At 42.2% G+C, this 17,801-nt stretch overlaps 1 protein-coding gene across 6 annotated transcripts in view; it reads left to right on the top strand.

Annotated features, from left to right (window-relative positions):
• KIAA0232 (KIAA0232 ortholog) overlaps positions 1-16,797 on the top strand; it is a 29,919-nt gene extending 13,122 nt beyond the window's left edge. For 2 of the 6 annotated variants that reach the window (XM_073647991.1, XM_073648036.1), the window contains 6 exons: positions 1,654-1,744; positions 2,352-2,433; positions 3,442-6,595; positions 8,978-9,086; positions 9,349-9,443; positions 13,371-16,797. In XM_073647991.1, coding sequence (XP_073504092.1) covers positions 1,654-1,744; positions 2,352-2,433; positions 3,442-6,595; positions 8,978-9,086; positions 9,349-9,443; positions 13,371-13,544 — 3,705 coding nt within the window. In that variant the 3' untranslated portion in view covers positions 13,545-16,797. Of the gene's footprint in view, positions 1-1,653; positions 1,745-2,351; positions 2,434-3,441; positions 6,596-8,977; positions 9,087-9,348; positions 9,448-13,370 lie in introns of all 6 variants that reach the window. The other 4 variants (XM_073648000.1, XM_073648017.1, XM_073648009.1 and 1 more) reach the window with 4 other exon arrangements.
• Positions 16,798-17,801: the final 1,004 nt, after the last annotated feature.

Genomic DNA, 17,801 nt, shown 5'->3' with positions numbered 1-17,801 from the left:
GGCCCAGTTATGCTATGATGGTGATTTGGGGGCTGGTACGCTGCACTGCGAGCGGCCTCCATCCCCCCCTCCCATTGCATTGCTGGCTGTGTACCGCCCGGCACGACAGCATGCAGAATGTCAGCTGCTGGGTGACTGCCCTGATCCAGATACAAAGTGCTAGCTTCTGAAACTACACTCCTTGAGTCATGGTAAGGTGATGGTGCGGGAACCTGCACTATATTTTGGGCAGGGGAGTGGTGACCAAGACCTTTAATTTGCCATACCTGTGCATTTAAAGCAGTTGTCACTGGGACTGTAGAAAACCAGTCTGGGTGCGCTTTATGGAGTGAATCTGCCTAGTCATCCAGCGAGCATTCACTGCTCAGGTCTGTAGGATTTATGGTGTCTGGATGCGGTTGTGAGTCAGCACAAGTATATTGTCATGGCGGATAAAAAATGTACACTAAGCAGAGGTATTGACTAGTCTTGGCAATGTATTATTACCACGCTGTCTTGTCAGCTGCAGCTACGTGCCGGTGTCCTCAGAGTGTCTAATAGCATTACACTGGTGTAGAGATGTGATGACTGGACGGGTCCAGATACAGAGTAGTTATCAGGCGACAATGGTGTCTGTCGCTGGTTAGTCCTCGCCTCTTGTTTAGGGAAATGTCTTCAGCTATTGGAAGACTTGTATTGTATTCTTCTGACTTGCACATATCCCTGTGCATATGTATTAAACTGGAAACTGATGTAGTATTGCTTATAGATGTATATCTCTATATGCAATAATACATCAGTTTCCAGTTTGATACATATGCACAGGGATATGTGCAAGTCAGAAGAATACAATACATATATCTATCAGGTTGGAGAAAATACCACACAGAGAAAGCATAAATAAATAAATTGTGTGGTATTTTCTCCAACCTGTTTATTTTTATTTGCTACAGTGTTTTTTTTTTTGTTGTTGTTGTTTTTTTAAAAGGCATCCAAACATTGTGTATACAGCAGCTATGAAGGTTTATGTATCACCATGGGAACAGTACAAACAAACCCTGTGCATAGTATGACTCTGCAGTCTTGGTTAATTCCGTGCATGACCATCTCCTGCAGTATAACACTACAGGATCCAAGTCCTGGTCTGTGAGACGCAAGGTATATGTATATGCGCACACGGTGCAGTAATAAGGCCACCACATGCTCTTTTTATTTCTCTATAGTGAATAATGAAGGCAGAATGTTTCCATTTTTAAAATAGTTTTCTTAAATCTACAGAGTGCAACGTGGTACAAAAAAATTGCCCTAAAAGAGCACGCGTGTCCCTTGTTTGAATTTACAGTCCCACATTTTCTCCACTCCATACCTCTGTGACCACCAGACATAGATGAGCGCAGGATTGTCCCACAGACAATGTACATGCGGGACAGTCACTCCAGTGATACGTGGCATTCCAGATCTTTATTGGTCTGATCATTGGAAATCCACTATGTTCAATACATTTCCCCATCTTGTGAATAGGTGGTTTCGTGCATTGGTGGCACAGCCCCTTTTAATCACCAGTAGTCTTGCATGGCTTATCTTGCTTTTGAACTGTGGGGATATCTGGGTTGCTTATTGCCTGCACTAGTCCTAAATTTCTAATTTATTTATTTTTTTTCCTCTCTCCAAAAGAGCTCTGGAATTGAAACTTTAGTGGAAGAGCTCTGCTCCAAGCTGAAAGATCTCCAGAGTAGCCAAGGTGACCAGCTGACCACAAATAAAGGTAAACTTCTAGTAGTGATGTGACCTTTCCATTCTGATATGCTGTCTAACTTTATATTAAGCTAAAAGTAAAGAATATAAAATGAGGAAACTTGGGACAACCACCCAAGAATCTATTGACCGTTTTGGTTAAGCTGCCATGGTATATTTATCGGAGTGCAGACAGATTGTGATCAGCATCACTTTGCATTGGCTGATCTATTAGTGTAGTCCTCCGATGCAAAATCCACACTAGCCATGTTGGATTGACAATTTATTATTCAGACAATTTCAATACAAGTCTCAAAGTTCACCTGCATATTAAAGAAAAACAAGTCTGTTCCGCGTATACACGGGTGGTGTTGGATAGCGTCGAGTTGGGTTTTACAAACCTTTGTAAAGTTGCAATTTTAACAGTGGCTCCAGAAGCCTGTTGTACATATGGTGAATGTTAAGTGAATCGGCCATCCTAAATTTCACCCCCACCATACAATCTGACTGAGGATGAAATATTACAATGGTTTCCACCCCACAGTAAGTTGATGTAGCATGGATCTTTTAGAGTGGCACAGCCACTTTACGGGGTTTCTTCTTCCTAATGAAGTGTACTATTCATACATTGTTCACAGAAGAGAAAAGCAACAAGAAAGTAGATGGATCGCTGTCACCAGAAGCCACTTCATCTCCAGCAAGAAAGGATCAGGCAGAAATGTAAGTGATTCTGTCTTTACTCAAAAGCCCCCATTAAACGGAGCACATGTTAAAGTCTTGCACAAAATTTGTGTCCCATGAAATGGTGAAGGCGTTTTGACACCAGGTTATTCCGGCTCCACTTGTTACAGGATAGATGCACGAATCCTGGCAGGTATTGGTAGGTGTGACATCACCTATCCCGCTAATCTCACTTTTTTATTTTTTATTTTATGTAAATTGGCCTATCTGCAACACTTAGGTGAAAACGGCCTCTTTTGCCACACATCCACAGGATGGGTGATAATTGTCTGATCGGTGGAGGGGTGTAACTCCTGGGTACAACGGGGCAATTTTATCAGTGTTAAAATAGAGCGGCACTGCTCATGCTCCACTGCCACTCCATCTCCCAAGGGGCTCCGCTTTTTCTGGCAGCCCAATTGAGAACGAATGGAGCAGTGGTCAGAAATCTGACCGATTTTTATTTATTTTTTTTATTAGTGCTCTATATCTTTGTATAGTGCCACAGCGATTTACAAACCTTATCACTGTCCCCATTGGAGCTCACGTTCTCCATTCTTTGACTTCCTCCAAACACAAAAAAAACTTGCAGATCATCTGTTCTTGGTGGGATTTGAACCCAGGACCCAAACGCTGCCAAGCAACCGTAATCTGCACTGGGCTGACCTTCTGCTATATTTTGTAGCTGGGATTAAAGTTCCCCATCTGGGATAAAAATACCCACTTCTGTCAATTAGTTCGGGTCCCTTTGTCAGACCCCATCCAATCAGCAAGTTATCTATCCTGTTTTTGCAGGACTTCACTTTTTTGCTGTTTTTGTATTTTATTTTTTTCCAAAAAAATATCTGTCCTGTCTAGAGCTAACTCATTCTGCAGAGACAGTCATTACTTGCACCCATTTCTGGGTGTCGTCAGGGTCCAATATCATTAGAAGCCTATAACCTATCAGTATGTTTTTGCAGTGAAGGAAAGTCCCTGAATCTTATGTCTGTTTTATGTTCCCATTAGGTACTACGAAGCTTTTCCACCTCTTTCAGAAAAGTCAATTTGCCTGCAAGAAATAATGACCGTATGGAACAAGTCGAAAATCTGCTCTTATTCTAGCTCGTCCTCCTCTTCTACGGCCCCACAAACAAGCACCGAAACTCCATCACCAAAGAATTGCCACAGCGAAAGTGAAGCGATAATGACCCAGAAGAACAACGCAGCTTCTAACACTGTACAGGGAAAGAACCAACAGAGGAAAGGCAAGAGCGAGAAAGAGAACAAGTTTAGTAATGGCGCAGCTGACGAGAAAACGAACATTGCAAAAAGTGTGAGGCATAAGTCAAACGGAAAGAGCCGCCCCCGATCCTGGTCATCTGGCTCAAGCGAAGCAGGATCAAGTTCAAGCGGTAATCTGGGCGAAGCAAAAGCGAGATTCATCAAAGTAAGGCATAAAGTTAGGGAGGTCCGGAACAAAAAGGGGAAAACAGGTCCAAAGGTGCCATCAAAAAACGGCGAGAGAAAAAACGTGTCAGCGGGAAGCGGAGCGGTGCCTGTGAAGCCAATCTGCAAGAAGGTAAAACGTCAAGGAAAAGAGTACGCATATAAAGAAATGGATAATGAAGGAAGTGATGTCTTTAAAGAGAGGAGAAATAAAACTGCATTTCGAGAGGAGCCCTTGTGGTATACGGAGCCCATAACTGAGTACTTCATTCCTCTCAACAGTAAAAGTAAATTGGAAACTACGTACAGAAAAAACCGTGGTTGGTATAACGCGTCGGAAGAGATAGAAGAGTTGTCGGAGTTTGTTAAAGACCTTCATCTAAACCACAATATCCATGAAACATACCTCGCAGCGGGTACCTTCATCGAGGGCCACTTTGTAGAAATGCCTGCCGTCGTCACCAAGACGAGCGATCACACAGGGACCTCAAACTGTTCTCTCCTGGAGGACAATTATTTGGATGATGTTCATCCTGCAGAACTCACACACTTCTATGAAGTGGAAATTGATCAATCCATGTTGGATCCAGGTGCCTCAGAGAAAACAAAAGGAGAAAGCCGAATCTTGAATATGATTCGGCAGAAAAGCAACCTAAAAAGCGATCTTGAGGCCGAATCTTGCAAAGTGTTAGACGACAAGGAGTCACACGGGGAGAGTGCAATATGGACAGAGTCGACCAGTTCTATTGGTGCTGAAGGCTTTTTCTTGCAAGATCATAGTAGACTAGCTCAATTTTGGGAGTCCTGTTCACCTTCAAGTTCAGCTGATGCAGACGGGGAGAGTTTGGGTGGGGACTCCCCAAGTACGTTCTCCCCTTTTTACGACAGCACAAAGCTCCATACACACATGCAGGCAGGCAATCAAGATTTATTTTTTGATGGAAATAACTCTTATTTTTCAGTGTTTGAAGTGCAATGCAGCAATTCTGTATTCTCCATGCCCAGCAGCGAGAGGGCGTTCAACGAGAAAGGAGGTAAAGCGGAGTCGTCTTCCAGCACGAACGGATTTGGGAAAACTCAGTCGCGATTACTCATATGGACCAAAAATAGTGCCTTCGATGATAACGAACAGTGTTCGAACATTTCAACAAGAACGTGCAGTCCATGGTCGCATTCGGAGGGAACCCGCTCCGACGCGGAGGCTCTCAACAGTTACCTAGAAGATTATGCTCAGTTGAACTCAGAAGATACCAGTTATATTATCCCCACAGTTACTCTAAGTTTCCAAGATGATATCCCCGGTGTAAACCTGCAAAGTACATACAGGACTTTAGGAGATGATTCTGTGCCGGCATCAGGCAAGAAGTCCAAGCTAGAGTCACTTTGCGGCATTCAGCTAGAACAGGAAAACGAAGAAATATCCGAAACTACAGAGATCGATCCCAAAAGCGGCATTCATCAACCTGGATACAGCTCAGGAGTCCTCAAAGACTTGTGGACAAATGTCGAAGAAGATCCGCTCTTTCCTCTCGATGTAAACTCATTTAGTTGTCACAACGCAAACGAGACGGAGGAAGAGCCCAGAAAGGCCGTTCAGAGATCCGAATATCATCTTTGGGAAAGTCAAAGGCACCCGGCAGAAAAGCGAGCCTTTCTCACCTGCGACTCAACAAAGCTTGACAGCGGAGACTATATGACTCCCTCAAAACCCTGGGATATAAACCACGCAAAGGAGAATTCCTTCATTCTCGGAGGAGTTTACGGGGAGTTCGGAAGCTTTAACGGCGAGGATGAGTGGGCTGTGGTGCCACAGGGTCCGGCTAAAGCATCAAGCTTACTGGACAGCACCGCCTCGGATGTTGTTACAATAGCAGGTACTGATGTATTTATGACCCCGGGGAATAGCATTGCTCCTGGGCATCGCCAGCTATGGAGACCATTTGTTTCCTTTGAAGAAAATGAGCAAAATGGAAATAAAGGCTCAAGCAAAGGTTTTTCTTTTATATTGCACGAGAATCTGCTCGGCACATGTGATAATATTCAGATGGAGGAGCCAGGCATGGGCTACTCATTCTCCTCTTTTGATTTGAACAGTAGATTTTCTCAAGTCCTTCATGTCGAGTGCTCCTTCGAACCTGGTAATATTGTCAGCAGTAGTCCTACTTCAAGAACAAAAGCGCTGTGCTCCGATCCAGAGGGCGACGTCAGCCACCCGAGGATTTGTGGCGTGGACAGGACTCAGTATAGATCCATAAGGATTTCTCCGCGTACTCACTTCCGCCCAATTTCTGCATCCGAGCTGTCTCCGGGTGTCGGGAGCGAGTCTGACTTTGAATCCGAGGAGAAGGATGAGGTAGCGGCACCTACTCTTTCTGAAGGCGAGACGTTTGAAGATCCACAGGACGATCTCAAACCTCTTGAGGAGGATGCGGAGAAGGAAAGTAATTTTTTCGGAAAGTCTGAGCTCGAATCTGGGAAGTTTCTCCCTAGGCTACAAAAGTCGGGCATGGAAAAAAGTGCGCAGACTTCTTTGGATGGTCAAGAGGAAGCCTGCGCTGTATTGCCTCAGGAGGACCAGGATAACTTGGACTTTAGGATTATCGAGTCATGCGAAAGTGACGTGATGGCGAACTGCAAAGAAAGCTGCAAGACTGTGGAGTTGAAAAGCAAAGCGGATGTTAAGGAAAACCTTAATACTGAAGGCACTCTTGCATTGGAAGAAGAGGTGGGTGAGGTAGGTCCAAGAAGTTACATATTGTATACTAGTTAGAATTGATCATTATTTTAGAAGTTTTACCATAAACTGGGGATGAGTGTGGGCTCCTCAGTGCGGTCACTAATGTTGTTTTGAAGTAGAATGAAGGTCCAAGACTGGATCCCTCGATCACTTTTTACTTCTTGAGGTTTGGGAGTCTCTGGGATGCCCATGTCTGCTCTTTCCAGACGTATACACTTACAGATATGGGATCAATCTGCAGGTTAAGTGCATATTCAGATGTCTGTACAAATGTGTCTGAGAGCTAACCACAGTGCTTGGACTGGCCGTGGCTTTCCTGAGCTGAACGTGACAGCTTCTTATATTTCCATGAAGCTGTCGCGCTCTGGTCGGGAGACCTGTGACCAGTCCGTGCATTGTGGTCCGATCTCAGACCAATTTGTATGGGCATCTAAAAGATGCCCAGCGCCTGCACTCAAAGTCCTGCTACTGGGAGGAAACTAGCTTTACTCTTCCGGCTTCCAGTCATAGAAGTGCAGCTTCTGTCAGAGCCCTGTACATGGTGAGCGGCAGCTGAAACCCCACACCCTGGCACGGTCAGCTGTCTCCACCGATTCACTGTAGAGCCGGCTGTCAGTGCCAGGGCTTGGTTACCATGTACTGAGCCGTGACTGATAGATAGATAGATATCTATCTATCTTCACATGACCGGTTCCCTCTGTAAACAATGAAAAAAAATTAGCAATTTTCACACAGGCCACTAGGCCTTCTATTAGACTTGTACTTCCACTTTTGTTTAGAAGACTTTTCAGAAGTCTCATTATCCTCGCAGGCAGAATTACAATGACAGACATGGCGGAGTCCACATATATAGAGGGGAAAATCCACTTAAAATGGATCCAATAAAATATGAATTTGTTTAACCCCTTCACAACCTGACGTATATTTTACATCCATTCGTGCCCTTGCTTTCTTGTGGGCTTGCACACTGAGCCCACATGTGATGACTGATTTAATCAGCCATCATGTGCCTTAACAGCTGTGTGTGGAGCGGTGCTTTCCCCGTGGCTGTAAACCAGTTAAATCTTGCTATTGATCACGGACAGTGAGATTTAACATGTGCCAGACTGAAGCGCGTCAGTCATCCCGCCCGTCACGTAATTGACCGATGGGATGTCATGACAGCCGAGGGTCTGCTGAAGCCCCTTTTCCCGTCCTTATAACACTCCAGTGAACGCCAGCTCATGGCCACCGTTCTTAGATTGTGTTTTCTGTTATACTGATGCACTGTCTGTCCTACACGTAGCAATCAGATGTTTGCAGCTTCAAGTGTCCTAAAGGGACTAGTCAATACAGTAAAAAAAATAAAAAAATTTAAATCGCCCCCCCTTTTTGTCCCATTAAAAAGAAAACAAAAAAAAAATACTTTGTATCGCTGCGTTCAGAAATGTCTGATCTATCAAAGTATTAAATAAATTAATCCAATTAGTAAATTGTAACAAGAAATCAAACCGCCAGAATTTTTTTTTTTTTTTGGTCGCTGCGACAATGCATTAAATGGTATCAATAAAAATCAGCTCAGGGCACAAACAATTAAGCCCTCACCCAGCACCAGATCCCAGAAAATGAAAACGTTACGAGTTTCAGAAAATGGCGACACAACCAAACTTACTTTTTTCCTTGCAAATATTGGCAGCTCAGTTTTTTTACTTTGTGCTTTTTTTTTTTTTTTTCCCCCGCTTTCCAGTGCATCATATGATAAAATAAATAGTCATCCAAAAGTACAACTCGTCCCGCAAAGAACGATCCCTCATTACGGCTATGTGGACGGAAAAATGAAAAAAATTATGGTTCTTGGACTAAAGGGAGGAAAAAAGTTAAATAAAAACTATTAGACATTTGATTAGGAAGTGCCCAATCTTTTTTTTTTTTTTTTTTTAATGTGGGTGCCTTGTCGAATCTCTATTATGCCCCATATGATTCTGGTTGTTAGGGTCAGAAAACCTGCAGTCCAGCTGGTACTTGAGGCCCCAATACAGATGCTAAAATGCGCTCTTTATGGCCGCCAAGACTTATTTCAGACTTTCCTAATAGAGGCAACCTCTGACTGTATGACGCCAAACTTAGATCAGCAGGCTGGTTTCTCACATTCATGGTTGAGGATGGCCATATGGTGTTGCGTTCTGATCAGGAGACCCCCACGGCCATCATGTGCATCACAGATCACGAAACACTGATGTGTGAAACCGACCTTACCCCATGGCAAATGCTAGTGCGGTGCTCTGGGGACTTTTACCAGTGTTCAGATCACCTCTTTCCATTAATACTAAATTTTATTTGTGTTCCAGAATAAATAACCATAAAACTAATGCACTTTATTTATATTTTTTTTAATTGCAGTATCCTTCTCTGAGCATCAACCTACAGGGCATAAATGCTGTTAACGAAAAGCAGTGCTGGTGGCAGAAGGCCCTGTACTCGCCATTAATCTCTGGATCCTGCTGTGACCGTAAGGAAACTGTTAAACTTTGCTAATGATGGTTGTGACTGGTGCCTGATGGTGTCCGGCCGGCTGAATGCCTCTAGTCAGTAGACAACGGCTCTTATATGGATCCTTATACCCAAAAACAGTAGTACTTAACCACGCATATCTCTGGTTTGTTGTAGTCCGTCCTTTAATTGATCTTTTAAGAAATGGGTTAAAAAAGGCGCATGTATATTTTTTTATTTTTTTTTATTTTTTTGCATTAATATTGGTTTATTGCCCTCAGCCCTCTATACAGACACGAAGGAAGAAAGCTGTGTAGATCATAAAGGTGGGAAGGACATCCCCTGCGCTGCTTGGCATCCTCTTGAAATTGAGAAAGTAGGTAATGTGGTTTTCAGACTTGCTTTTTTTTTGTAGTTTCTCTCATATACGCCCCATCCTATACATAAGGAGGACATTGTATCGGTATAGAACATCACTGCGAATTACCAGGATTGTCCCATGTCATGTATTTATTATGGCAGATCTACAATAGCGTGCATAACTATAGAAGATGCAGGACCCACTAATAGCACTCGCGTGGAGAGGTGTATGGGTGCTGTAACCACCTCCGCGCTGACTGTCTTTTCTCGCACTTAATGTCTGATTTAAAAAATACACATGTTTGGTTTCGCCGCCTTCAGAAATGCCCGATCTATCTATCAATTTTAAAACAATAATTTTTAGTTTTATATTGCACGAATAGGTGATTAAAACATTGTATCTACCCCAGAACGATATCAATAAAAACGTCAGATCACGGTGCGAAAAGTAAGCCCTTACCCAGCCCCAGGTCCCGAAAAATGGAAACGTTATAGGTCTTGGAAAATAACGACATAAGTGTGTGTTGGGGGGGGGGGGGGGGGGTTCGTACAAATTTCAGAATTTGTTTCACCACTTAAAAAAAAAAAAAAAGGAACCTATACACGTTTGGTATCTGCGTACTCTTTCTGACTCTGAGAATCCTATTGCAAGGTCAGTTTTTCCATAGTGAACATGGTAATTTAAAAAAAGACGAAAAACTTGAATTTCGCTTTTTCACTGCAAGTGGAATTTCTTTTCCCCATCTTCCAGTATACTATATGGTAAAATCAATGGTGCCATTCAAACGTACAACTCGTCCTGCAAAAAAAAAAAAGCCCTCATATGCCAATATTGAAGAAAAAATAGTTATGGCTCTGGAAAGAAGGGGAAGAAAAAACAAAAGTGCAAAAAAAAAAATAAAATCACAAGTTCATGAACGGGCTGAAAACAAGTAACTTATGATATGGGAAATTCCCTTTTAAATGTACAACCTAATGATCATGATGGCAGTTCAGCACCACATACATGAGTGATGTCTATTGTAAATTCTACAATCGCTCAGAAACCGGCAAATTGCTCCACACAGGATACTGGCCCCCATAAAATGCTCCATACAGGAGACTGGCCCCCATATAACTCTCTAAACAGAATACTGGCCCCCATAAAACGCTCTGTTCAGGATACTGGCCCCCATATAATGCCCCATATGGATTCTCTGGTCCCCTTATAATGCTCCATGCAGGCTGTTCCACACACACCCCCACCCCCACATAATGCCCTGTGCAGGATGTCCCTTTCCCCCCATATAATGCCCCATGCACGATGTCCCCCCCCCCCCCATATTATGCCCCATGACTCCATCAAATACTCACCTGCCCTGCTCCGGTCCGGACTCCAGCGTTGGACTTCCCGCTCTGCACTGCCTGTGACAGCTCAGGGGAGGGCACGTTGGAAAGACGTCACAGGGAGCGCACAGCAGGAAGACAGCTTATCTGCAGAGGAACGGGGAGAGGCAAGTATCTGGCTGCCGGGGCCCTGAGCAAGCGGGGGGGGGGGGGGAAGGGTGGGCGCTGGCTCCGCTCTCCTCTGCCCATAGCCTGGTGGGGTGCCCGCCTGCAAGTGGCCCCCCCCCCGCCTGCTCAGGGCCCCGGCACTTGCCCGGGTGCTGACGCCGGCTCTGGCCAGCCACCATGTACAGTTATATGAAAAAGTTTGGGCACCCCTATTAATCTTAAGCTTAATGTTTTATAAAAATTGGGTGTTTTTGCAACAGCTATTTCAGTTTCATATATGTAATAACTGTTGTTTCTGCCTTGAAATGAGGTATATTGTACTAACAGAAAATGTGCAATCTGCATTCAAACAAAATTTGACAGGTGCACAAGTATGGGCACCCTTATCATTTTCTTGTTTTAAATACTCCTACCTACTTTTTACTGACTTACTAAAGCACTTTTTTTGGTTTTGTAACCTCATTGAGCTTTGAACTTCATAGCCAGGTGTATGCAATCATGAGAAAAGCTACTTAAAGTGGACACTTGCAAGTTGTTCTCCTGTTTGAATCTCCTCTGAAGAGTGGCATCATGGGCTCCTCAAAACAACTGTCAAATGATCTGAAAACAAAGATTATTCAACATAGTTGTTCAGGGGAAGGATACAAATAGCTGTCTCAGAGATTTAACCTGTCAAGTTTCCACTGTGAGGAACATAGTAAGGAAATGGAAGAACACAGGGACAGTTCTTGTTAAGGCCAGAAGTGGCAGGCCAAGAAAAACATCAGAAAGGCAGAGAAGAAGAATGGTGAGATCAGTCTTGGACAATCCTCAGACAACCTCCAGAGAGCTGCAGCATCAACTTGCTGCAGATGGTGTCACTGTGCATCGGTCAACTATACTATGCACTTTGCACAAGGAGAAGCTGTATGGGAGAGTGATGCGAAAGAAGCAGTTTCTGCAAGCACGCCACAAACAGTCGGCTGAGGTATGCAAAAACACATTTGGAGAAGCCAATTTCTTTTTGGAAGAAGGTCCTGTGGACTGATGAAACCAAGATTGAGTTGTTTGGTCATACAAAAAGGCATTATGCATGGCGGCCAAAAAACACAGCATTCCAAGAAAAACACTTGCTACCCACAGTAAAATTTGGTGGAGGTTCCATCATGCTTTGGGGCTGTGTGGCCAATGCCGGCACCGGGAATCTTGTTAAAGTTGAGGGACGCATGGATTCCACTCAGTATCAGCAGATTCTTGACAATAATGTTCAAGAATCAGTGACAAAGTTGAAGTTACGCAGGGGATGGATCTTTCAACAAGACAATGATCCAGAACACCGCTCCAAATCTACTCAGGCATTCATGCAGAGGAACAATTACAATGTTCTGGAATGGCCATCCCAGTCCCCAGACCTGAATATCATTGAACATCTGTGGGATCATTTGAAGAGGGCTGTCCATGCTCGGCGACCATCAAACTTAACTGAACTGGAATTGTTTTGTAAAGAGGAATGGTCAAAAATACCTTCATTCAGGATCCAGGAACTCATTAAAAGCTACAGGAAGCGACTAGAGGCTGTTATTTTTGCAAAAGGAGGATCTACTAAATATTAATGTCACTTTTCTGGTGAGGTGCCCATACTTATGCACCTGTCAAATTTTGTTTGAATGCAGATTGCACATTTTCTGTTAGTACAATAAACCTCATTTCAAGGCAGAAACATTACTGTGTCCAACAGTTACTACATATATCAAACTGAAATAGCTGTTGCAAAAACACCAATTTTTATAAAACATTAAGCTTAAGATTAATAGGGGTGCCCAAACTTTTTCATATAACTGTATGTGCTGTTATCGCCACCCAGCCATGCATTCTCCATGCAGGAGCCTCTGCTGGGGAAATGTAGTATTCCATAGGAACCCTCCAAATAAATGGCTGAATGCATAGAGGTCCTCTAAAATTGAAGACACTTGGGAACCCCCCAACTCCTCTTCGGTTTTGACTTTCTCCCACTTGTGTTGTGGTATTTGATGTATATATTTTAATTTTGTGGCAAAAAAAAAATTATGCTAGAATGTCCATTAAACTTTCAGAAGTTTGGCGTACATGAAATCGCTTATGGATGTGACCAGAGTACATTGCGTTAAAGTTTTACTATTTTTTTTTGGGGGGGGGGGAGGGGGTTTAAAGTTGCTGTTGAATCGGTGAAACACAAACCAAAACCACAATAGCGAACATAAAAGAAACTGGCAAACCTATTTGTTTGTTTTAAAAAGGAACAAAAGGGGGGAAAAAAAAAGTGCGAACGTAATAATTGGACCCTTTGTTTCCATACCACACGCTGTAATATGTCAGCCCGCTCCTGCAAACTTTTCATTTTCACAATTCGGATGACTAAATGTGTGCTTGCACTTTATTTTCATTTATCCGTTAAAACAAACTTTTTTTCTTTTTTTTTTTCTCCTTGTAGACATCTGCATGTAACAAAGGAAAAATCACCATTGACTTCAGTGGTGCGGTAACATCCAGCTGCTTCAGGAAGATCTACTCAAGCGACAGTTCAAGCTCCGATACGGCCTCCGAGGGCGGACACGAATGGGCTGATATCTGCCGGGAGGAACTTTTCTCTCGCACTCAGCTGTGAACAAGTCGGAGCGCCGAGGAGAGAGATCTCGCCCTCACTTGTCTGTTTCCTCTGGAGCCTGTTTAGTTACCACTTTAGATGTTTGTGTGCTTTTTTTTTTTTTTTTTTTTTCTCTTCTCCCCCCTTTTCTTGCAGTATAGGTAGGGTAACAATCTTTAATATTTTTATTTTTTTTTATTATTTTATATTTTTTTTTCACTTTTTTTTTTTTTTCCTCCTTTTCTGGCAAGCTGGTATACTTTGCTTAGTGTAGCTAGATTAAACTGTGTCCGATGAAGAATGGATGTGTTTGTAGAAATCCTGCATCCAGTTTGTAAACCCTCTAGAATTTTTTTTCCCCCCCTTTAGGAGCTGTAGTTTAGATTTGCTACTTCTGCCATTCAGAGACTTCTAGAGTCTTTGGCAATTTTTATTCTCTTGAAACCTAGGAGATAAATAAGTAACACTGTAATCGATCAGTGCCTTTCTGAATGCAGGAGAGTAGCATGAATGACTTGCCCAATTTTCATTTGAAAATATATATAAAAAAAAAAAAAAAATGTAATAAAGTGAAAAAAAAATGTATCTTAAGTAGAAGCAATGAGATTGTGCTTTAGAGACTTAAAGAATACTGTGTTTTCTATCCTATAATATTTTGCGCCCGCTAACGGGAAGAGAAAATGATTTCATATTCTTGCTAATGGCATGAGCCCAAGGTATTTTTGGAAAGTTTGTGTGCAATGGGAAGAACTAAGATTGTTGCGGATTTTAATTTTTTTTTTTAATTCACTTTTTTATATTGGGTTGGCTAATACCTGGTCGTAAATATCACAGTACTGCGCTCAAAGCACAGATTGTCCAGTAGTCTGGTGATATTTGAAAATAAATAGAATTGGATAATATGATTTGTATACATTTTTATATAGAATATAAAAATTTTTTTTTTTTTTTTTTTTTTTTTAAATCAAACTTTTCTCACACTGTTTTCACCAGAATGATGTCATAAGTGTTTGGAAATTTTTCAAAGTTTTTGCGCAACTTTGTACTAAAATTTAGGACCTCGTGGTATTGTGTTTTTTGTTTTTCATAATAAATGCCAACTCCACCAACTTTCAGAGGAGCTTCACTGCGACAAGATGCGGCCAGCAAAGACTACATAATTTACCCCACAGAAGTGAAGTGAATTCAGGGCAGAAATCTACTCCAGTCTGACTGGAGTACGTTTCTTACAGCGGTGCACAGTGGCTGTACTAAATTCATAAACCTATTAATTTGGCACCTCTTATACTATCCCCTGCTGTTCATCATGGCAGGCATCTGAAATACCAGTCTTGTTTAATCTCATAACTTTTTTTTTTTAAGTTTTCTTGGATCCTAGTTTTAACAAGAGGATCTCCATTGACTTTGGCACCCAAAAGTAGAACATGCTTTTTTTGTAGGTTTAATCAGAAGTCCCAACGAGGTTGGTAGCGTTTGGGATTTGTTGCATTATGGTTCTGGATATGGCTACGATCAAAGACCATAAAGGGGCGGCCTAAAAGGGAATCCCATCCCTTTTTTATGCCCGGGTGCTTAGGATGTAAATGTCAATTTTGGAAAAAATTGCTTCTCCCATGTACTATGACTTGGCCTAAAATCCTGCAGTTGGTGCCATTGGCTTTTTTTTTTTTTTTCTTGTCCTTGTTGCTGTTAATTAGTCTAATGTAGAAATGTTGTAATTGAAAGGATGTAATGGGCAAGTATGTGCGTGTGATGGTGAATAACATGTTTTGTTCTATGTATTTTTTTTCCCCCCTAACATAAGTGTGGCTGAAATAACAATTTGATCTATGTATAATTTTTGTTTAAAACTCTGCACACTGTCAGCGTGATCGTTCAGATTTATCAAACTCTTTGTGCTTCGGACGCTTTTATGCAGATCGTTCAAAGCACAGTAAGAGCAATATTTTTAAAAAGAATGAATAAAAACAATTTACCAAAAGAAACCTACAAAAAAAAAAGGCATGCACCGAACTCTAGGAAAATGCAAAGAGCTGATCATTACTTTGGGACGATGGCATAAACCTAAAGTTAATACGAACTGTGTGATATGGACGGTATTGGTAACAAAGTCTTGTCCCCTGGAGAGAAGGGTTGTTTTTTTTAATTTTGGAATAGTTACTTTTTTTTGGTCAGGTTATCAGAGGACACGATGCGGCTTGCTCAAGTGGGAAGGAAACCCAAACCCGAAGTGTAAAGAACCATTGTATTTCTTCTGGATGGACATATAACTCCCAGTGATCCTGGCCTATCTGGGCCTGTCTTTCCCTTATCCTCTTCCCGCTTCTTTTTTTTTTTTCTGAAAATGTAATAAACCAATATAACTATAAGAATTCAAATTGTTCGCCTGGACTCCATCTAGCGTCTGATAGCACAATTTTGCCACAGTTCTTTGGTTCCTAGAGTCCTGTTCCCAAAACAGAACATGGGTTCCTGGTGTTGTGTTTTTTTTATTTTTTTTTTTTTCTCCTCCTTCTCTTCTACCTTCTTTTAGACTTGTAATTTCTGGAGCTTCCTAAAAGGGTTAACCAAAACCTGCACTGAAAATAGTGACACGACAGCCTGGCAGATTTTTTTATTTATTTTTTTTTGCCAGGGGCACATGTGAGAGCACCTGCCGGAGATCGAGGGCTCTGCTGCATAAACCGGTCATCAGTTGTACATTGATGCTCATCACACCTTGTTCTACATGACACAGTCCCCCTCCCATAGCTAGTATGGCGCAGTGCCGGCTCAGCTCACTCAGGGGCTGAGGCGTCACTTAAGACCAAGGCAATAATCCATAGTTTGTTTACTGACATTTACCTTCATACTTGGTCATGTAATTGGTGTTTTTTTTGTTTTGTGTTTTTTTTCCCCCTTCCTGTCCCAGGATTGTTTTCTTCTTCTTCCCACCCATCCTCCACTCTTCAGAGACATTTCTAGATTTCTTTCTGTAAGATTTTTTTTTTTTTTTTTTTTTTCTTCGTTCAAAGTTAGCAAACCGCTGAACGCACTGTGGTATGAAGCGCGTTGCATATCCATCGCACTGAAAATATCAGTTTCCCATTTCTGGGATGAGATTCTGTTTTTACATTTCTTCTGTGTTTTTGGTTTTTTTTTTTTTTCTTCTTCCTTCCCCCACCTCTTCTTCTTTCTCCCCTCAAGTGGTTGTATTCTGATTTTCATGTACACAGAGTAACTTTTTGTTTTCTTGTGAACTTATTTAACACCCAATAAAGAGACAAAAAGCCTTGTTATCTGTGAGTGATTTCACACCCCTCGCCATTGTAGAAAGATTCATTTAGAGGGTTTGTTCAGACCAATGCCATTGATTTCTGATCTATGGGATGCGTCCTCAATAACAGATGGGTAGGAGGGTAGCAGACATGTTAGAAATACGATACACTTTATTGATCCTGAGGGAAAATTACAGTATTGCAGCAGAACAGAGACGTGAATTACGACATAACGGTAGAATTTTGCAGGTATAATCATACATTGTTGTTTAAGACCGGTCAGTACGATCTACAATTAGAACACCCAGTCACTTGGAGAACTTCACACTCAGTTAGTTGTTGTACATTCCCATAGCTGTCGGCACGAAATAGAATTAGACGGTTGCTGAAAGTACTCCTCTGCCTCATGAACAGCTCCTATAATAGGTGTGCGTTATGGTTCTTCTAAATGCTTTCCTCCACGACATCCTCAAAAGTGGCAAGATGGCAGCCAACAGCGGAGCTTGCCTTCTTGATGAGCTTATTTAGTTTATTAGCATCAGACTCCCGAACACTATTTCCCCAGCATATGATTGCAAAAAAGATGGCACTTGCCGCTACGGACTGGTGGAACATTTCTAATATTTTGCTGCAAACCCTGAACGACCATTGTACTTCCAAGGGAAACTGTCTTCTCCTGCCCTTCTTGTAAATCCTTTCTGTATGGCACCAGTTCAGTTTGCTGTCCAAGTGGACCCCCAAATATTTATGACTCTCTACCTGCTCCACTTTCTGACAAGCAATAGTGACTGGTGAACAATCCATCATTCTCCTGCTGTAGTTAACCACCAGCTCCTTAGTTTTCTTTGTTTAGTTGTAAATTATCCTGTTTGAGAAACTATACCCCTCAAGAAACTCACCTAGGGGTATAATGACCATTACTCTGTCGCCTCATTGGGTGACACTGGACCATAGGTGTTATGCTGCTGTCCACTAGGAGGCGACACTATGCATAATCTGAAAAAGATTAACCATGGCTCCT

This window comes from Phyllobates terribilis, unplaced genomic scaffold (assembly GCF_046119375.1).
Source record: "Phyllobates terribilis strain yellow unplaced genomic scaffold, ASM4611937v1 Scaffold_1__5_contigs__length_1240528914, whole genome shotgun sequence".
In the NCBI taxonomy this organism is placed as follows: domain Eukaryota; kingdom Metazoa; phylum Chordata; class Amphibia; order Anura; family Dendrobatidae; genus Phyllobates; species Phyllobates terribilis.
Note: the sequence above shows the minus strand (reverse complement) of the source record. Positions and strands in the feature narration are given on the sequence as shown.